The sequence below is a fragment of the Brachycentrus maculatus genome, unplaced genomic scaffold (genome assembly GCF_059751285.1).
Source record: "Brachycentrus maculatus isolate JH-2025_06_01 unplaced genomic scaffold, ASM5975128v1 h1tg000055l, whole genome shotgun sequence".
Lineage (NCBI taxonomy): Eukaryota > Metazoa > Arthropoda > Insecta > Trichoptera > Brachycentridae > Brachycentrus > Brachycentrus maculatus.
In genome coordinates, this window is record NW_028280809.1 from 1,669,679 (window position 1) to 1,692,698 (window position 23,020).

Below are 23,020 nucleotides of genomic sequence, written 5' to 3' on the forward strand. Positions count from 1 at the left end.
ACATACATTAGTTACATCGGTTACTCGAGTCAGCATATCGCACACATAGAAAATCGTCCATTTTCAGTTGTGCGTGTTTTCGGAATGCCCAGATAATGTTCTATATCCCAGCAAAGGAAGCATACTTTCAACTTAATATTTACCCGCTACAGGGCAGAAAGTGCAGTTTTTGTATTTGGAAGAAAAGGTATTATTTAATTATTTTTAAAAAAAACTAAATATTTTTCAAATGAGGAAAAACTTTCAGGTTTTACCTTAAAAGACCTGTTGCAAAGTAAAAAGTTCAATAAGTGGCTTGATATTTATTTTTTATACATTGTATTATATTTTTAAACTTTAAAATCGTTCTCCTGAAAAATCGAGATTTTTTATTTATGACGTTCTTGAAAGGAGTGAGCGATATGTTGACATCGATATACAATCCAGGATAGCTGATTTTTTCATTTGTTTATTTTTTACCAATTTTTCATTCCGCATCATTATGTTACCATAAAGTAACTTCCCTTTTTACATAACCAAAAAAGTAAAAAGCTCTCTCGTTAAAGCTCCTAATATGGTTTCTAGCTACTTGTTTGATTTGCGATTTATTATTTTTGTTTTATAAACTAGAATATATGCTGATGTATAAATTATAACTATATCAAGTATATATTATACTCTAATAATTTCAATAATCAGGTTTCATTGGTAGCAAGTGATTTGATTTGAAGTTTTAAACTTGTTTACTACTTCATAATTCAATCATCAAGGCAAACTTGACAAGGTTTTAATCAAAATTTATGATTTTCCTTCCAATAAACGCCTCCGACTTTATAATCGGCTTTATAAACATAAACCTATTTAAAAAAAGAAGTGAAACCAAATATAGGAGTATATTTTCTAATTTTGTTATTTTTTGACATCTCATCAAAGACGAAGAAGAATATGGAATTCTGGGCATGTACGGGGCTGACGACCGTCATAGGCTGGTTTAAGTGATCACTTTACACACGTGTAACATTCACCAATTCTACCCATTATTGACAACCACACCACTCAAATTCTTGGAAGTTCTATATATATAAACCAATTTCGAAAAGTCTTCGTTTCTTGAATCATTAGAACTTCACTAGAGACATCTATTGGTGAGATGAAAAGAAGCTTTTTTATTGAGCAGAAACTCTTTTATTAGTATGTGAAGTCCGAATCCTGGATTATAATCACATGCATGAGAAATGCCACTTTTTTTATTTTAGCTTAAAATTTGACCAGGTAATTTATTTACATGTTGAATGTGTCCAAATACTTGTTCACAAATCTGGATTATCTCCAATGGTAGGAGTTAATTTTCGTTTGATGAAAAAGAAATGTAATTTTTTAATTCTTTTTTATGAAAATCTAAGATCGTATTTTAATGCAGCTTCTGGAGGCAAAGGTGCATGAATAATTCGAGCGCCGTATATTGATAAGAGATTTTTTTCAAAACACATATGCAGGTACGCTTTTTACTGTATTGAAAAATGAAAAATAAAAAAATTACTTAAATAATTTTCTTTTGTAGAAAAAACAAAGACTCATATATTTTGTTATTTCTCTTATAAGAATTCCCATACTCTTTGACTTCTCTCTGCCCTGGCAACATCGATAATATTGATACTTCTACTATGCAATGTAAAACGTACAATTTTACATCGCATAGTATGTATCGCATTATATGCAAAGAGTCACACTTAAAACGATATATAATAATATTACGTATTATTTTTACTACCATACTTGTCAATATTTCTATAAAACTTTTCATGTAAATTTTATTAACCTAAGGAAAGAGTTTAGTCGTGGTCAGGTATTTTTGTTTATAAGCATATTTAAAATGCATTTCTTTTCAGTCACCCAGTAAGGTTACATCTCGGATTTCATGTATGTACTTACATCAAGAATATGTAAGAATATGTACTTACACCAGTGGCGTACCGACTATTTTTGTGCACTAAACACGTGAGGGTTATTTTCGAAAGCCGTTCAACTTCATTCTCGAAAGCTCACCAATCAAACTCGTGAAATTTATTATTCAGCATTGTCGTCTTATAAAATTTAAGGCTATTAAAGGCACTAAAATAAATTATAGATACATCACTATCTACGTCATCCTAATTGATACCTGAAATAGTGGTTTTTATTTCATTCGCCTTCGTAGTATAATGGTCAGCACGCTCGACTACCGTACCGGAGATCCCGGAAACGATTCCCAGGGCGGAAGTCAAATAAATATAATGATTTTTCACTCTAATATTTATTCAATAGTACCCTGGACTAGTACCTAAGGCGGAGGGCTGATCACCTTTCTTTCATGTGTTAACGATCAAGTTAAGACTGTGTTTGTATGATGCAGTGCCCTATGCACTATCGGGTGTGGGCGGATGAGGGTTTTGAATTGAATCTCCTATTTGATAATATTATGAAAGAGAAGATATCATTCTTCTTCTTCTAACTCTTATCCGCACCCTATGGTGCATAGGGCACTGCATTGTATATAAGCAGTGTTATCGTTTAATATTTGAAAGAAAGGTGATCGGTGCTGTATGATAGACAAACGCTCTGACCACTACACTAGATGAACAAGATATGTTGAATATATTTTTTTAACGATTAAAAAGAACTTGGCTACGCCACTGACATAGGTGTACTTACTTTATAGTTTCGTGATTTTCATCGGTTTAGTCTGTGAACCAAAAACAAACGCACTAATCTTCAATCGTGTTAACTTTCGGTTATAATTAACTATCATTTTTTAACGACTCGGCATTAATTAAACGTATTTTCACTTGGTGGTCGAATTCAATCTGGGCATATCGATTTGTAAAAATAATATCTTATTTCATCGGGAGAAATGGTGATTAGAAAAACGCATCAAAATTTTTAATTTCCTTCTAGATATTGTAAACTTACACCTCTTATCAGATACAGATGAAATTTGATTGGAAGTGATATGATTTTATTTTGTTTATGATTTTTATTGTTTTATTACTTAACGAACACATTTTGTCTCCATTTCAATGGAATTTTTTTATTACGATTATTACACGCTTGATCATTGGGAGGTGTGACACCTTATTTTAGATCATGAATATATAAATATATTTCTTTACAACATTTTATGTGAGATTCATATTATTTTTATTACCTTTCTCACATATCACCATATCAATTCTTTTCACACGTATATCTTATTTAACCCCATTTATAAACCTACGTATAAATATGTATGAATATACTGTATGTAGGTTCATACAATTTTTATAACCATTTTTACTTAATTTTAAACACTTATCTCTAAATATTACTATTAACCTATTGCACGGTCGCTGTATACGAGTACGTCACGATTATGGTATGTAGGTTCATATGATTTTTATAACAAATTTAACTTAATTTTAACCACTTAAATGCAGTATATTAACTCTTCACCATCGATTAGCACACGACTGCTTTAGGCATTACCGCTATGGTATGTAGGTTCATATGATTTTTACAACAATTTTTACTTAATTTTAAACACTTTAAATTTAGTATATTAACTCTTTATTATGGATCAGCACACGACAGCTGTAGACATCAAGATGCAGTTTCATGTAATTTTTATAACAATTGTTACTTTATGCACTTAAATTCTGCATATTAACCCTCCACCATAGCTTAGCACACGGTTGCTGTAGACATCACGCTTATGGGATGTAGGTTCACACCATTTTTTAAACAATTTTTACTAAATTTTACACTTAAATTATATCTTAATAATATTTTCAATATTATAAATATTTAATGCATTTACTTTGTGGTTAGTCATTTTTACTTATTAATTTTTTTACAAAAATGTTAATAATATTAGCATATAACCACTCACCGAAATTTTTATGTCTACCGGTTTCGAGACGTACCCGTCTCTTCGTCAAGACAAACACTACTACAGCATGCAAACAATACCACCCTTCACCACCATAGAACCATGTGTAATGGTGCTATGGTGGTGAAGGGTGGTATTGTTTGCATGCTGTAGTAGTGATTGTCCTGAAGAAGAGACGGGTACGTCTCGAAACCGGTATACATAAAATCTCGGTGAGTGGTTATATACTAATTTCATTAACATTTTTGTAAAAAAATAAATAAGTTTATATTAATTCCTGACCATGGGCCAGCACATGACCAATGTCGATATCACGATTATGGTATGTAGGTTCATATGATTTTTAAAACAATTTTTATTTTAAATACCTTGTATTAAGTATAACATATAAACCCTTCGCCATAGGTTAGCTTACGGTCGCTGTAGATATCACGGTTATGGTATGTAGGTTCATATGATTTTATAACTATTTTCACTTAATTTAAAATACTTAAAATCTTTCTCCATGGCAATCGCCGTGGACCTTTCTCGAATAACAACTAGAGGAAGACTGAAGAACCCTTGGATGCTGCAGAAAAAAAACACGATTCGAAGGCATGGCCTAGGTGACGTTGTCCAAGATTGAAGTACCTACAACCTGAGCATGAGAAGAGCTGACCTCAACAGTCTACAAAAACAATAAGTTGCGATGAAACCAGGAAGAAGAAGGGAATTCGACCTAATTAGAAACGTTTAAAAGCTCCGCTATAAGAAAAATATACCTGTGATGTATGGAAGGATATTAAGCCAGTTTTCATTGTCTGTCTAACTTTAAAGTAATAAACAGCACAACATAGTCGTACCTTCGAAAATTACTTGCACATATTGCAAAATGAAAGTTGAGCCGAAATTTATGCAGATTAAATGTATACTGCTCGATAGTTAGGTACTGCTCAACTTTGATAAACCGATAAAATGAACTTTATAAAGCAATCATACACAAAATTTATTTTATGATTGTCGAACTTTTTCTCTCTTCAATACGCCGCACTAATAATTACTGTAAAAAGCTTCTCTTCTTTTCTGATTTTAAACTATCTCTAAAGTCCACCGAACCCTTATCCGCACCCAATGGTCCATAGGACACTGCATCGTATTGACGCGGTGTTTTCTTGATCATTACTTGCATGAAGACAAGCTGATCACTCCTGCGCTTCGTGGACCAGTCCAGGATGATTTTAAATAAATATTTAAGTGTAAAAATCATAAATATTTATTTATTCTAACTGCAGTCAGTTGGTAGAATTCCATTTCTAATTTTTGGGTAATGTTTCCAAAATAAAACAGGCATTGAATTTGTTAATGTCTTGATAAGACGAAACGCGTCACATTATATGTCATTGCATAAATTTAAGTAAAAGTGGAATTCGATCCAAATAATCTTGTTTTATTTTGGAGACATTACCCAAAAACTAATATTTATATTTACCCCCCCTGGGCGTCGAACCCTGGACCTCCAGTACGGTAGCTAAAGACGCTAACCATTACACCACAGAGGACTCTCTAAAGTACCTGAGTTTTATTCTTTATTGCTACGAATATATTCTGGTCTTATTATGACTTTTCCCTGCCTTCATATAATTTTTACCTGTTAAATGTTCCAAATAAAACAACAATAATTTAAATATTCCCCCGAACAATCCTAAAAATTCTCAACAGAGTCCATTCAGGGAGTGTCTTGTCCTGTCGTTTAAGGAGATATTAACATGTAATATATTATGCCTCACTCCCATTGTTACGGCTCGCTGTCCATTCATTTCCTCCCGATAATGGGTAGAAAACATCAAAAGTCAACAATTCATCCCAAATCATCCCCAATGTAACCCGTAATGGCCTCATTTTTGGACAATGCCCACAATAAAACGACAACTCCAGGACTCGAACCTAGCGTCAAGGGGTTGGGCGTATAAAGGTATCGGATAGACGCACGCAACCTTTTTAAAATTAAAAAAAAAAACATACGAATATCAATGTTTGTTATAAACGATGTCAATTGTTTTTGTATTTAATATACGATTTTAAAAGGTAAAGTACGCTAAAAAGTTCCATTAAATATTATTAAATATCCATTCGGGGATCCAAAATAAATTATCTGAAAAAAATTATATATGGAAAGATATATATGTAGTGTTTACTCATATTTTCTTATTTTGTTTTTACCTTAAGTTTTTTTTTTCTCATTCGTTATATTTTCACTTTTTTCATGTTTTCTCCTTTGTTTATTTTAAATATGCTTCTTACCTTATGTTTTTCTCATTTATTTCTTTTAAATATGCTTCTTATGCCTATTATTATACCTGTTTATTGTTTTTATATTTTGCCATGTATTAGTTTTGGGAATTTTTTCAAATCTTTTTTGTAACTTTATTATTTGTGTTCCAGTCTTGTTAATCTTAATCCCATGTCCCAAAATGAGAAATATAAATTACATAATATTATATATATGACTTATATATGTAATATATTTTGAATAAATTAATAAATAAATGTTTTTGAATGTTTGTGCATACATATCAATAAGTCAAAATATAGTCATATTAAAACACTCTCCTTACCATCTATTGTTTACTTTGAGTAATACCACTTATTTAAACGCTTATTTGTGACTACCAGTTAATTGAGTTAAGTTATCAATGCTTTAAATATACAAAATGTAGTCATTTTCGCTAATATATACACCTATTGAACTTTTAAAGCTTCATATTTGTAAGGCGTCGTCTTAATACAACGCAATAACGCGACCATCGCAAGTTTTTGCGAATTTTACTCGAACAAATCCGCGATCAAACATACATGTCTCGAATAAGTGCCCTAATTGGCATTCGCATGACCACTCGTACGAATCCGCGGTTAAACATACAGATCTCTAATTGATTACCAATTAGGACAGTTATTCTGAATGTTTAATCGCGGATTCGTTAAGAATCCTAAATGATAATCAATTCGAGATCTGTATGTTTAATCGCGGATTCGTTAAGTTTCCTAATTGATAATCAGTTCGAGATATGTATGTTTAATCGCGGGTTCGTTAAGTGTCCTAATTGATAATCAATTCGAGATCTGTATGTTCAATCGCGGATTCATTCGAGTAAAATTCGCGAAAACTTGCGATGGTCGCGTAATCGCGTTGTATTAGAACGATGCCTTAGAGACGCGTGTTCCTATAGATACTTATTACTTTTTCATCGTAGGAATTGCATTTTTAAACTTACTTATAATGTAAAAGGATTATGTATCATTCAAAAAGATCAATTCATCGTTCGTATCATTAGTTTTATGATCGGGGATCAGTGGGCAATTAATAAGAAAATTTTAAGTTATGAAGAAATTTATCTGCATTGCTTTTATGGTGAGAATACCACAGAAAACTCATCAAAAGAAGTCGAACTGTAAACGAACGCATCAGAACATTATGTATTACCGAAGAGATACCCGTCTGGCAACCCTGATTTCTATACATCTACTTATCAAGATGTCTACGCCTTCATCTAGGACAAATAATCACAGCAAAATTGCGACTTAAATTATTTTATTAGCATACCTGTCTCGCCATTCGTGTTTAATGAAAACCTCTTCCTACGGCCTATCTATCACAGCACAAACTATCAACTGAAATCGTTAAAGATTAATCATATCCAAGTTTCACGACCCCTGCGACGATACATTGTGTGTCCTAAGATTTTTGATAATATTTTACACCTACATACATCGTCATAGTCCAATAAGAAGTAGTAGAGAACCATGTTGCTTGAAGTATATTAAGCTTAAACATAGTATAAAATTTCGCTTGTATGATCATGTAATAATATTAATGTCTATTTGTACAATACAGTGGAACTTCTCATAACGAGCATAATTCGTTCCAGAATCTTACTCGTTAAGCGAAACATTTTTTGCCTTGACTGGCGAGTAAGTCCCGACAAAGTATATGTCGTGATAAGGAGATTCACCGTTTCTCTGTAACTCGTTATGCGAAATTTTGCTCGTTAAAGGGAGAAACTATTTAACTTTTTTCCTCGTTATGCGAATTACGCGTTATGAGAGGTTCCACTGTACTAGTATTTTTTGTACTAGTACTTTACACACGTGTAACATTCACCAATTCTACCAATTTTGAAATATTGTTCTTGAATCACTAGAACTTCACTAGAGACATTTATTGGTGAGATGAAAAGAAGCTTTTTACTGAGCAGAAACTTTTTTATTAGTATGTGAGGTCCGAATTCCGGATTATTATCACACACATGAGAAACGCCAAAAAATATCATTTTCATTTTTATTATTTAAGCTTATAATAATTTAACCAGACAATTTATTCAATTCCAATTACAGGAGTTATTTTCACATTATTCTTGTTCATCTTTGATGAGATGTCAAAAAAATAAAATGAAAATAACTCCTGCAATTGGAGATAATCCAGATTTTGTGAACAAGTATTTGGACACACTCAAAATGTTGCGTACTATGTATGTACTGTATTACAAATTTCTCGGATAATCCGAACTTCTCCGAACCGAAGAGGCCACAGCCCTAATAAGTTCGTATTGCCAGGGTTCCACCGTATTTATAAGAAAGAATTAAAAAATTTACTCATTGGCGGACACTATTAAAAATAATGGGAACCACATTTTTTAAAATTTTTTATTAATTAAATAGGTAGGTAGGTATGTGTTATATTTGACCATGTTTCGACGGAACCGTCATCATTTGAGGGGCTAGTTCATTAAAACACGAAGCTTCTTCTGCTCTAAATATTTTATTAGTTTTTTACTTGTAAATATCATAAATACATCACTGAAAAGTATCCATTATAAAAAAATGTCGCGTCGCGTCGTTTGACTTTTAAAAAAAGCAACCCTAATTAACCTATTGAGATAAGAAATCGGCGTTTATTGTGATCGCCCTTAACACGACCCTTCCTATTAGGGTGGTTAAACAATTAAAAAAAATACATCTGAGCCATACGCTACCTTATCATTTATGATAATCTCTAAACAACGTTTCTTAGATATTGTTGCCCTGAACCTGTTCATTATTTTTTACTTTCAACAGTATTTTAGCAACAACATTTTGAGTGTGTCCAAATACTTGTTCACAAAATCTGGATTATCTCCAATGATGTGTTTAAAGTGATCACTTAAACAGCCTATGACGGTCGTCAGCCCCGTAAATGCCCAGACTTCCATATTCTTCTTCATCTTTGATGAGATGTTAAAAAATAGTATTTTAGCAATATCACAATATTTTTCGAACCCAAATAATTTAAATAAAGACTATGGAAGATTTTTATTATTCAATTGATTATTGGAGTTGGCAAAAGAAGGATGAAAGTAGACTGAATGCAGACAAAACGTTGTATGATAGATGTTCTAATGGTGTGTTGAGAAGGTTTAAGGATGTGAATCGAATTCATGGAGAAAGAATAGTTCAACAAATTTATGAGAAAAATGTGGTTGGTAATAGAAGCAGAGGAAGACTTGGCGTGATCAAGTATTTCAAATATGTACTAAGTGGTCTGATCAGGAGTACGAATAATCGGCGGCTATGAGGAGATGCATAAATGTGGAAGAGGTGTGATGTTTAGGTAATTAGTTAAATTTATCGACATTAAAAATAGAAAAAAGTATATAGGGATTAAATGACACTTTTGTTAAAAAAAATATGCATAATTTCGGATGTGTACGTACATCTTGTGACATAGAATTTTGTACATCTGTAGATTTATGTAGGTACATTTATCAATTTGATAATCCCTGAAATGGTTTCTAACTTCGAATGTTCTAATCTTCAAAAAAATTCAACAATTGCACTATATAGACTATCGACAACCCTTATAATATTTAGTGATATATTCATATATTTAAGGATAATTTTGCTTTAAGTATGTATTTATGTATATGCAAAATAAGAGTGCGTAAATATTACATAAAACTAAAACTAAATAACTAATCATCATACCGCATTCCCGCAGGGGTAGCAGAGAGAATAGAACGCCTCACCAATCTGTCTTTTCAAACAATCTTCGCCTTTTTCAGATTCATGCGTCTCCTCATACATACCCGCCCATAAATAAATGTTCGATTTTGTGAAGTACTATACAGAATAAATCTATACCATTTCTGGAACTAGTTAAAATCTATGTTACGTACATTTCGACGGCCCCTACGTAAAGTACTCTATCTGCAAATTTGTTACTTTACAGGAGAGAGCTTTGAAGATTTTTTCAACGTATTTTTTTTTATTAATTAACTATTTTATCTGAAATTCTAAACTAGTATTATACATTCAAAAACACGATAAAATAATGTATTAAATCGTTTCAAAACTTTATGCCTTGTCAAAATTAAGTAGTTAGCGTTTTAGGAGTTCAGTTAATTTTGAAAATTCGATGTAGATAGCGTCTTAAACGCCTGAAAACTAGGCGTCATTTATTTTAAACATTTTTTTGTTTGTTTATATTTGTTGATAACGGTCAGTTGATAACATACACCAAATATCTCAAAATTGACAAAAATGTAGTTAGAGTACTTTACGTAGGGCACGTCGAATATACTCGTAGTATGTTTGATACGCAAGTTTCTTGGATGACCGTCGAGTCGGTAAGGTGTTATTGAAAATAAATTGATGATCCCTTCTACCTAAAGTACTCTTAAGTACAAATCGGTCTAGAAGGATAACAAAGGATTATTGAAAGGTTTGAAAAATACCCTTCACTTTATCAAACGAGCACAATAATGTTTAAATTTATTAATTTTTTTTTTCAACTAATGAAGCCGCAAAGGTTACTTATTTGAAATTGAAACTTTTGATTTATTTTATCTTCCTGTAATCTTATTTTCATGGGTTAAGAATAAAATACTTAGTCTTTTTATGTGAAATGCTTAAATATATGATTGAATATTAATAAAATCTTCCTTTTAGAAATTCATAAAAAATATTTTACAACATTAAATACTTTTTTTAATATTTCGCAGAGTAAGAAAATTAGTCTACATTTTCTTCTGTTCGTGTCATGTCAGGTCCCTCTGACGTCGACTATCACTTGAGAGTAATTGTCCTTGTCTTGAGCAGCTCTAAACAGCGCCTCGACGGTCCTGATCCCCGTCCAATCGCGTATATTCCGGAGCCAGGAGATCTGTCTTCTGCCCACACCTTGTCGACCCTCTATTTTGTCTTTTATGATTAGGTGCAACAGCTCGTACTTCCCTCTTCTTAGCACATGCTCCAGATAGGACACATTCCGGACCTTGATATCAGTCAGCCAATATCCCCTTGCTCTTACTCTTTGGAGAACTGTACTCTTTGGAGCACTGCATTGGACACTGTACAAAATTTATATTTCATATAGAACCTAAAGCAAGGATGACCAAACGGTAAATTGGGATCGTCCGTTCAATCGTGATCAACCGGTTGATCGAAATCAGCCGGTCGATAGCACAGTAAAATTTGGTGGATTGTGAAAACTGTCGTGAAGTTGGAAACAAATATTTGATAATATTGGATACCCCGTGTACAGTTGACCTGTTACTTCCACGGCCGTTGCCATTTTTTCGGTTTGCCAGTTTGTTGTAAAGTTTGACCAAAAATACATACATATATAACGCCTATCTGGGTATCGTTTTGACTACGCAGCATGTATCATACATATATGATAAAAATAGTAAATGACATTTGTACCATAAACCATAACCGGAACACAAGATGTCGAACCCTCTTCTAGTGGGACGAAGGGCATGTTGAGGACAGTCAACAGTCCGGCGGTTTCTCCTGTGGAGTTTTACGTGTTTTTTTCCCAGCAACGAGTAAATGCTGAGAAGTTCCTGATTGGTCCACACTAGCTTATACCTCCTTTTCCCAACACAGATTAAAATGAAATGTTTTTTTAAAACTAGAAGTAACTAAAATCTACTTAATGATATTTAAACCTTGTACATAATAAGCAAGGTAAATAATAAATGCAACTCCCATCTAAAAAAAGTCCTGTCAGGGTAGCGAACTCTAGGTTCTAGTTTCTAGGTTCGAGCCCATCTCCGATAATTTAATATAAATTTAAAATAAATCATGTTTAAAAAATTAAAAATAAACTATTTAGGGCTTCCTGAAAAGGTGTTAAATTTCAGCTTTTTCTATGAAAAGTAAGTATTTGTAAAATTTCAATTCAACCTAAAAATGTGTTTATATGGTAAATAAACAAATTTATTTTTATATAAATATATATACTCATGTGGATGTGACCCTGGTATTTGATTATTTTTTTACAGTGTGTTTTATTTTATTCGTTAAATCGTGAATATTTTTAATGTATGAAAGACTGTGTACCTATTAATTTTTATAATAATATGAATCAAATAAACGAACTAATTTTCTTTATATGCATAAATCGATTTGTTATGGAGCAATAGTCAACCAAAGTTATTAATATTAATTTGAAATACCTCCCACGCGACCGTGTAGTTGTAGAACTAGCGAACATTGTAAAAATATAACTAGTATTTATGGAGGTCTTGACACCTAAAGACACTAAATAATATGATAATACTTTATTCTATGAATATGTTATATCTATGAAATTTATTCATGAAATGCAGTATTTAAGCAAGCCTAAAAAATGAGAACTAAACTAAATAAGTAACAAGCGCCCTTGATGTAGCATTTTACGAAAATGGCGCTAAATATATATATATATATATATATATATATATATATATATAAGTATATATATATATATATATATATATATATATATATATATATATATATATATATATATATATATATATATATATATGTGTGTGTGTGTGTGTGTGTGTATTTACATCTTCTTACAGTATACCAAACATTTATTTTTAAATTCTTTCAGACTCTTCATTCTTCATACATTTAAGCATCTCATCATACATTTTCAAACCCTTGTACATTAAACAATTTTGCGATTCGTTTTTTTTCAACAATGGCAGTCTTATTTTATCCTTATTTCTAGTAATATGTTCATGAAAATTTTTGTTAAAAACTATTGTATCCTTAAAATGTTTAGGTAATTTATCGTTTAAAAAGATTATATATAATGATCAGCATATTATATTTTAGTCTTTTTTTTATAGATAACCAGTTGAGTTCTTCTCTCATTTTTTCTATATTATAATATCTATTTTTCTTAAGTACTATGGTGTCCCCCACCCCCGCATAATCCCCGCACTCATTAAATTAAATGATCAAGTGCCTAATAATATAGGAGCTTAATAGGTTAATACCTTCTCTAGGGTTACAAAAATTATGTAAGCTTCTGAGGATGATGTTCGAGTCCTGTTTAGATCGTGGGCATATTTTGCGAAAAAAATTAAACCACTTTATTTAAATTTGTGGCATTACTCTTGATTAACAAAATGTGTGATTAAACTTTTATTATCTCAAACTTGTAGTTAAATGTTTCGAAATTACATAGGTTGGCACGTACTACAAATTGTAAATAACCCACACATAATTAATTTTTATATCGTCGCGCTGTCTTGTATATTTCTATTAATATAAGTATTTAATATCTTTACTGTAAAATAAAAAATTCAATAAGTAAGAAAGGTAATCCCTCAATTAATTATTACTGAAAGAAATCACATATACCTATCGAAATTATGACTAAACACTACACATATGTATTCCATAAAGTATTTTTTCAGATCATTTATTTTGGATCCCCGAATTGGTTCTATTTTATATATGTCAGGCAGCTGGTTAATTTGGGTATAGGCAATATATTTTAAGGACCTTACTCCAAATTTAGTAGTGTTTATCGGCTCCACGTGTATTTTGTTGTGTCCTCGTGTATTATGATTATTTTAGTGGATATTAACTACATTGTTTGCCTACTGATGCAAGGATTCATGGACTAATTTTTATTTTACTAATATAAAAACGACCTGATCTAACCCACTTCAATGCTTCATACAACTACAAAACTTTGATTTGATTTCTCTAAAAAAAAATACATATGATAAACTTACATATTTGATCGTGTTGCGTTAAAAGCGGCACTAGCGTTATAAATTTGATATTCGAACAATAATACAAAGCATTATAATTGTGAGATTATTCCAGATATAGGTCAACCTCTTTCAACTTATGACCGTATCAGATGATCAATGGACCTTATTTGGTTCATTCGGGACCGATTCAATATCGGTCTCCCGCTGTGTGCATTGTAGACTGTAAACTATGTTTATATTTAATGTTTTGGTTATGGTTAATTTCATGAATAATGTAACGCTTTCACTAATTATTCTCTAATTATTCACTAATGTATCGAAAATATTTTTATCTCGGTTTTATATTTTATGGTGCGTTATTATTATATACATATGTTATTTATGTTGTAATGGCAGCAACAGAACAAAGTAAAAATATAAAAATACCTGCTTAACCATGTCGCTGATAAAATATCTTTACGTTCTACAATGTGTTAAAATAACGACAGAAAATAACATTTCAATACCAGGTGGTGTATGTTACTGCAAAAACATTATATACTTAATATTATTTTATTATGTGTATTTTATTTTGAGGAGTTAACGGTTTGAGTAAATTATGGAGTATTTAAAATATATAAATCTCAAAATCAGTAGTTTTTATTATTTGGAGTAATACGAGTATATGAATATCATTAAAGTACACTAATATTTTTAAACGAAATTCTAAAAAAAATACTTAGATACTTTGAAATAAGGTAGCGATCACATCGCTTCTTCGCAGGGGTAGGCAAAGAAAGAAGAAAATCACACAACTCTGTATTTGCAAACATTCCACATTCATGCATACCCACCGATTATTCCGACTCCCGACCTGACCGTTTTCATGTATTTGAATAACTTGTTCGTGCCAAGTTTTCCTCTGTCCTCCCCTGCTTCGATTTCCAACTACATTCGCCTCAAAAATTTATTTTACTGTTCTTTCCTCACTTATTCGTTCCACATGTCCATCCTCCGCTATATACTACCAGTTTAGCTTTCGCTGATTGGCTTTTATTTGCTATAAACAGATTTCAGTGCTCCATTCACTCTCATATGTATTACTGTACATTTAATAATCTAATTAACAATTATTTAATACAAAAAATAGGTATCTACATAAGACAATCCTGCTAGTTTGACCAAATCGTAGTCCTACAGGAGAAAGTGACCAACTGACAAAACATAAAATGTTCAGGAGGGCCATTTAAGTCACTTTTACTTGGCAATAAAATAAACATCAATGCAGTTAGTAATTTTTAACAAGTGAATATATTATACTTCCAAGTTTAATATCGCTTTGGGATTGTTTCAGGGCAATATTAAGCTAGCAAGACATCAAATAGTCAATAATCACGTTTTTGTAAAAAAAAAATGCACTTGGTCACTTTCTCCTGTATCACCACGAAACATATTTTGATCATAGGTACTATTTTAAAAAATTATAATAATAAACATTTTTTATGTTGAGAACCCTGTAACCATAGCCAACCATAGAGAAAGCAAATGTCAACCATCAAAACTGTCTATGACTCAAGTTTGCAAGGTTATGTTTGTGACGTGCCGCGCATTCGCAAAAAACGTCTTTTTAAATTTGCACGATTTCAAATATAAAGATATTAATTTAATTAAAAAGATCTCTATTTTTACTAGAATTATGTCTGATCTTCAAAATAAACGAGTAAAGGTGAGCGCTCCCATTCAATAGATTAGTGTTATGTAGTATTTACAATTATCACTGAATATTAGTTCTTTTATACGTTGCCGTCATTGTAACAATTTTATTGTAACATGTTTCAGATCGGAACTCACAATGGAATTTTTCACTGCGATGAAGTTTTAGCTTGCTATTTACTCAAACAACTCCCAGAATATAAGAATGCTGAAATTATTAGAACTAGAGATCCCGATTTGTTAAAAACATGCGATATTGTTGTAGACGTAGGAGGTGTATATGACAAAAGTACTCATAAATACGACCATCATCAGCGCGAATTCAACGAAACTTTTAGTAGCTTACGTCCAACATCAAAAAACTTCGGCATCAGGTGTGTTTAATATCTTTAAATTTCCGAATTTTCATAACCATACTATGTACTCAATACTATGCAACTTCAGTTCATCTAACAAGTAGCTTTGGAAAATATAAGTAATTATAAAAAAAAAATTCTTATCACTGTAGGCTGTTGGGGTCAGATCTCCTCGTCCTCAGGTCGTAGGTCCTTCTATCATATACAATGTCACCTAGGAAATGCCTTTGAATCGTGTTATGTTTATGTGGCATCCATGAATTTTTTTATAACCATACTACTCGATACTATGCAACTAAAAATAAAGTATTGAAATAAACACAATTCATAAAAAATTACAATAATGTATTGAAATTTAAAACAACATACATATGACACGTTTATATATTTTATATAGCTAAATAAAATCAAGAAATATGTTATTTTCAAGTAGTAAAATAAAAACCGTATTGGGATTAAGAACGATCTTAATATTCTAATGTATGTATGAATAATTATTGAATAACTGTTAAATTGTGTTATAATTTGTTTGTATGAGGATCTAATTTACATTAAATCTTGTTCTTCACAAGGAGATTCAAGATGTGAATCGAATGTGAATAATGATAAAAACCATACAATTTGATTTGTTATGTTGAAACTGTTTGAACCTCACTTGGCGCTAAGTCGAGGTTATAACAGTAACAGCATTACAATTTTTGCAAATTGAACTCTCAATTTATGGAAAAAACACTACATTTACCGTCATTCTGATTCTATTTTTTGTATATAATTACAGGTTGAGCTCTGCAGGGTTGATCTATGTACACTTCGGAGAACAGATCATAAGAGAAAAAGTAAAACTCGGAGATGCCGCTGTAAAAATACTGTACGAGAAAATCTACGAAAGTCTGATACAAGAAATTGACGCCATTGATAACGGAATTATGGTGTGTGAAGGGGAACCACTTTATAGAATTACAACTGACTTAAGTTCCCAAGTCAAAAAATTAAACCCTGACTGGAACGCACCGGCTGGTTACGATGTCCAAGAAAAATTCGAAGAGGCTATGGATTTAGTCGGAAATGAATTTTTAGACAAAGTCTCATACTTCGCTAATTCCTGGTGGCCGGCTAGAGATACTGTAGAAAATGCGATCGACAGCAGATATGCTTTTCACGCAAGCGGTGAAATTATTTACCTAGATCCTATGGCACCGTGGACAGAACATCTTTTTGATCTCGAAAAATCACTGCACATCGAAGGCACCATCAAATATTGTATTTTCTCAGATGGTAAAGGTGCATGGAGAGTGCAATGCGTTCCTGTTAAAACCGGAAGTTTTGTGTGTCGGTATGTATAAAATTTTAATATTTATATATAATGATTAAACTTAAAAGGTTTTTCTAAAATATTATATTACTTGGCAAAATATGTCACCTTTGTTCACGTATAACATATTGTGTATTCCCATCAAAAGATAAAATGATTTTTATGTATCTTTCTCAGTACTGATTGTGATTAGCACTGTTGAATCCATAACAGTGCTGGAATTATAATGATGTTTTCTGCATAGAGAGTCTAGTGCAAGTAAATTTAACTTTACTTTTCTTTGTAACGACTTTGGCATTATAAAAACCAGTCGTAAATCAATATTGACAGAAAGTTAATATTCTTCTTTCTTTTACCAAATCCAAGGCCGTCAGCTCCCTTGCGTCCTCCCAAGTTAGGTCCGCGTCCCGAAGTTCAGACGAGAACTGCCGATGAATTGTCACCAGTGGTCGTCTTGGGCGGCGCGACCCTGATTCCTTGTAAAAAGAGGCAAGCTTGATTAAGGCTCTCGGGAGGCCTAGACAGCTGAATCACCTTTTCTTGACAGTTGTGAACAATATTTGCTATGTTCTACGCCTTATCTTTTCATTCCTCACAAAGTCAAGTTAATAATTATTATTAAACCATATCCGCTCCCTAGGGAGTCTGCATATGGAGTCCACAAACTGTCTCCAGGCTTTTCTGTCAGCTGCCAGCTCCCTTGCGTCCTCCCTTGAGTCAGATCCGTGTCCCGAAGTTCTGACGAGAACTGCCGACAAGTTATCAGCAGTTTATTTGTCATTTAACAGTTAAACAAGTTAATAATACAAGTTAAAATTGGGTATTTAATTTTTTACCAAATAGAAGTAAAATTTAATTTACCCGCACTTGACTTGTTTGCATAGATAATGCCTGACTACTTCCAGCCCAGTTTTGAATCGTTAGTTAAAATATCCTTTTTTATCAACAGGAAATTCTTGAAAAATGAATGGATGGGCGTCAGAGATGATGAGTTGAGCAAAGTAAGCGGAATACCAGGATGCATTTTCTGCCACGCCACCGGCTTCATCGGAGGAAACAAAACTAAGGAAGGAGCCCTAGAAATGGCTGTGCAAAGTCTTAATGCATGATAAATCCAAATATTTATTTGTGATATTTAAGTCTTCACAGTAAATAAATTACGTAATATCAATACCCAATGCCGCCATCATAGATATTGATTGACTTATTTATTTTAAAATCTCAATTGAGCATAAAACAGTTTTTCAAAATGTAAAAGTAACTTCGATTGAGATAGTCTCTCCAAGAACAAATTTATGTCTTTTTTTTAATGAAATATTAAATGGATTTTACGAAATGTTTACTACTAAAACAGGTCTGCGTACACATATTTATATCGAAGCATTTTATGTAAGGTTGTATTTTACTTAATAAAAATTACTTTTCAAATAACCATAGTTTTTTACGATTTTATAAATAAACAATCATGTAACTAAAGTATTTTTTGTTTTATTTTATATACAACAAACATGTAAAATATTCATACTTGTCATAAGGTAGTGGTAAAAAATATATACATAAATACAATTAAAATGCATTGGAATATTTCATACCTTTCTTAAGTCTCAAATTTTAATATAGTTCTCAACTATTTATGACAATTTGTGTTATTTTTTAAAATAATCATTAATTCTACTTATTTAAAAACACAAATTTATAATATTGACAATATTATGTTGTCTAAAAAATACTTTAATGAATTTTGTTTATATGGTGACAAATAATGCAAAATTAGTGAAATAGCTGGATGATGGGTAGCTTCAATCATTATTCGAACATATCAAATTATTCAAATTTATGTGAACCTTTTAATTTCCCATTGTGGCATCAATGATGATTCAAAACTAACAACTGATTGGTGACATATGCATCTCATGTTTATTAGCTGATTGAGAGATTAGCTATGTTTTAAGGTTTGCAAACAATTCGAGATTTCAGGTACCAAACATCTCTAATGAATGAATGATTTACAATGGTATATCTTGAGAAATTTTAGGTGCTTCTTTTTCACTTTCGTTGCTGCTTTTCTTCGAAATATCCTTTTTGGCTGGCCGAACAACTTCGCAGTCCTCATTGTCACTGTCCTCATTTTCAATTTCATCATCTAGCTTTTTATTTTCGTCACGGACGTCATAAGCATGTCTCGGTAGAACTTCTAACCAAGTGGCCATACTGAGTTCTTCCTTCTCAACAGTTATAATATTGGGATAAATGTGCTTTTCCTTAAATTCTTCCAGCTCAGCCTGCGCTTCATCCCATACTAGTGGATCGTGAATTCCGTCAGTGCCGTAACGCTTATTGTATCGATCATAATGAATCTGTAAAAAAAATTGTAGTGTTTAAATCGATTTAATGGCAATGGCTAAATAAGGAGATGGCCGATTGTATAGCCATTAAAATTTCATCTGCAAAACAGAAACTAACATGGAAAACTGTATCCCTTTCTAACCCTGAATAAAGACTTCATATAATATAATAGATATTATAGTTTACCTGATCTAGTACCAGTCCCAAACCCGGAGCGGTAGGAACATCGAGTCTATCTGCCGTCCAACATCTTTCAATCGTCGCCTCTTCAGTCAATCCCTTGACAACGGCTAATGTTAAACCAACCATTTTTCTGATTTGATGCAACATAAAACTTTGCCCCTGTAAATCACATAATTGAAAACCATTAATCATATAGAGATTTTTATTTAAGTGGCAACTTCGCAGTAAACCATGTTATGAAACCTATTGTTATAAAACTGATAGCAACCCCGGCGTATGGTAACACTAACACACAAGAAGGAAGATAATAAAAGGATGCCATGCTACCCAAGATGTCTTTCTTTACTACTAGACCTCGCCGCAAGTAGACGTGTCATGCAGAAAAAGTCGTAGTTACTTAGCGATTCTATCAAAAGTAAATAAAAATTATGATTCTACACATTTGCGTGGTTAGTTCAACTTTTGGAGTAAGATTTATGTACGTATTTGTTGTGTATTAGTAATATTTAAATGGCATATTTTTTAACCTGTCCGGCAGTGATGTTTTATTTTTGTTCAATTCATTTTTTATTATTAAAGTTTGATTGAGTAAAGTTTGCATCAAAATAAATATCTATTATGTACAAGTTTTTATTATTATTTTTATCAAACACTGGATTATTTACCCTAGGGATGATATATCAATATCCAAATGTCAGGTCGTAAGCCCTGCGATGCTCAGATATCCGTCTTTTGTTTTAAGTTGAGATATCTATAATATATTTAAAATACAATGCTGTGATGGCCCTAAGAATTTTAGCGATATTGTTATGATGTTATCAAAAACTAAGAATTTTCAAAATACCTTCACTTTAATATTAGTGAATTCCATCCCATCTCTAATAAATGGTTCTCCACATTCGAAGGATATTATGTAACGCTTGGCAGAAGGATCAAAGAATTCTCTGAAACAAAAGGACAAATATAAATCAGCTTACTAGCATTTGACTCATTTAGGACATTTCCAAACATATTTTTTTACTAAATTAGGAACCAAATTTATGGCCTCATATTATATTTTCATTTATTATTTTACCAAAGGTCTATTGATTTATTAAATGAAAAGTAAATAAATTGATATACCAGGACTAACCTTCGACTAGTGAAATTGTGAAAATTCCTTGTTCCTAAGAAATTCTTCAACACATTGTTTACATTAGTTAGAGTTTCTGGGGTAACTCGGTAATCGGAATGCTTTTCAATAACTTTACTATGATGCTCAAAAGCATAAGTTGGTAGCATGTAGAGATATGTGCGTGCATCACACTGAGACTTACAGTTGAATCCTTTGGTTACTCGCTTTATTGAGAAAACTTTGATTTCCTCAGGTAAGTGACTGTTGATTTCCGTTATATCCACCAAGTCAGCTGTAAATAACAAAACTATGTTTTAATAAATTCCATGCGAATCTCTCTTCTCCGTCTTATTCCTCATTACTGAGGATTGTGACTCTTGTGGAAGCAATGACTCTCCTCCAGTTATCCCTGGTGCCTGGTGCTGACTTAACTTGATTGGTCCGTCGTATGGGGGATCTTCCTATTCCTCTTTTCTCCTCCAGGCTACCGATCACAACCGGTCATTCCAGACTATCCTAATTGCCACGCGCAACGTGTGAAAAGAACTGAAGAATCGTGTCCATGCGAATAGCGAGCTATTAAATAAAAATATCAAGCAGACTACAGTTCCTGGGAATGAATTAACTAGGAAGCGGATCATCTGATGTGTTAAGTATTTTCTTTAAAACCACTAAAAAATAAGTAGGTACTAAATTAAAAAACATCCCATGTTTTTGTCATGATGGATAAATACATGATTATGTGCATAAACTATTATAGTCAGATTTTAGTGATGCTTTTTCGTGTGATTTTGTCGTATCTGAATATTATTTGTATAAGAACGCCTACAAAAGAATAATTTTGTTTTATATTTGTTTAAAAAAAATTATTTGGTCTACAATATCTTGTGTGCCCAAATCTGCGTTCACAACAATTCGGAAAAGAATCTCACATGCATTAACAAAGGTTTCAAACACCATCAGGACTGTAGTTGTCAATCAAGAGTAGGACAGTTAATGTTACACAGTATTTAAAGTGATCACTTAGACCAGCTAATGACAGGTCATAAACCCTATAAATCTTTGAATTATTTATTGGAATTTAATATGAAAATCCATTTATGGACTGTCTGATTTATTTTTTTTAAGTCATGTTGTATAGATTATCCAGAAAACTAAACAGTCTTAGCTTAACCCAAGGCATAAAATATACATAATATAAGTACCAGTATGGTTGCAACACTCATTTGAACCTTTAATTTAAACATGCAAAATCCTCTATTGAATAAAAAAGTTTACATACGCAACTTTAGTGATACCACTTGCATGGCGGCAGAAACACCTTTATCTGTCCTTGCTGCCCTCTGAAATTGGATTGTTTGTATCTGCGCGAAAGCTTCTTCTGTTATACACTTACTAGCCAGTAACGCTTTTAGTAAATCTTCTTCGATAGTCTTCATTCCTGGGTTTCTGAAAACAAAAAGTAAAAGATCACAATCAGATTTATACATAATTTATATTTGAAGTTCTTCAACTCTGGTCTCAATCCTGCAGATTGGTCTGCAGCAACAGATGACCTTTCCTTCGCCATTCTTGTCTATTTTCGGAAGCCCTCTTTAACTCCTCATACGACGGGCAGCCCATGTCTTCGTATAAGTCGCTTAGGTATTCGCGGCGTGGGCGTCCTCTGGTGTTTATTCCCTCGATCGTCCCCTCTATTATTTTGTGCGGGAAACCCTCTTGTCTTAGCACATGGCCGATCCATTCGGCGCGTCTTTTGGAGATAGTCGCGAGTAGGTGCTTCCTATCTTTGATTAATTGTAGAACCTCGTCGTTGAAGATGTGGTCTCTCCAGGATATCCCGAGCATTATTCTACGCATTCAGCCTATTCTTATATTGAAGTACTAACTTTGTGATTTTCCATTTTTTTTAAAATGTAACTTTGTTGAAATGTAACTTTGTTTGAAAATCACTATAAATATTTTATTATAACTTAATTATAATGTCTACCAGTTTTGAAGCTAACCGGTAGACATTATGATTAAGTTATAATAAAATATATTTAGTGATTTTAAAACAAAGTTATATTTTAAGTATAAAATGGAAAATCACAAAGTAATTGCTTCAAATATAAA

At 32.2% G+C, this 23,020-nt stretch overlaps 2 protein-coding genes across 4 annotated transcripts in view; one reads left to right on the forward strand and one right to left on the reverse strand.

The window, feature by feature from the left end:
- The first annotated feature begins 15,489 nt into the window (after positions 1 to 15,489).
- On the forward strand, positions 15,490 to 18,738 carry LOC148311873 (MYG1 exonuclease). The gene is made up of 4 exons (XM_088278100.1): positions 15,490 to 15,607; positions 15,721 to 15,968; positions 16,729 to 17,283; positions 18,212 to 18,738. Exons 1-4 carry the CDS (start codon positions 15,578 to 15,580, stop codon positions 18,369 to 18,371), a joined length of 993 nt encoding a protein of 330 aa, XP_088134226.1. The 5' UTR covers positions 15,490 to 15,577; the 3' UTR covers positions 18,372 to 18,738.
- A 132-nt stretch (positions 18,739 to 18,870) lies between these two features.
- Pus1 (Pseudouridine synthase 1) overlaps positions 18,871 to 23,020 on the reverse strand; it is a 64,799-nt gene continuing 60,649 nt past the window's right edge. For all 3 annotated transcript variants that reach the window (XM_088278099.1, XM_088278097.1, XM_088278096.1), the window contains 5 exons: positions 22,188 to 22,354; positions 20,924 to 21,197; positions 20,636 to 20,735; positions 19,795 to 19,950; positions 18,871 to 19,619 (listed from right to left, as the gene is read on the reverse strand). In XM_088278099.1, the coding sequence (XP_088134225.1) occupies positions 19,269 to 19,619; positions 19,795 to 19,950; positions 20,636 to 20,735; positions 20,924 to 21,197; positions 22,188 to 22,354 (1,048 nt within the window). In that variant the 3' untranslated portion in view covers positions 18,871 to 19,268. The remainder of the gene's footprint in view (positions 19,620 to 19,794; positions 19,951 to 20,635; positions 20,736 to 20,923; positions 21,198 to 22,187; positions 22,355 to 23,020) is intronic.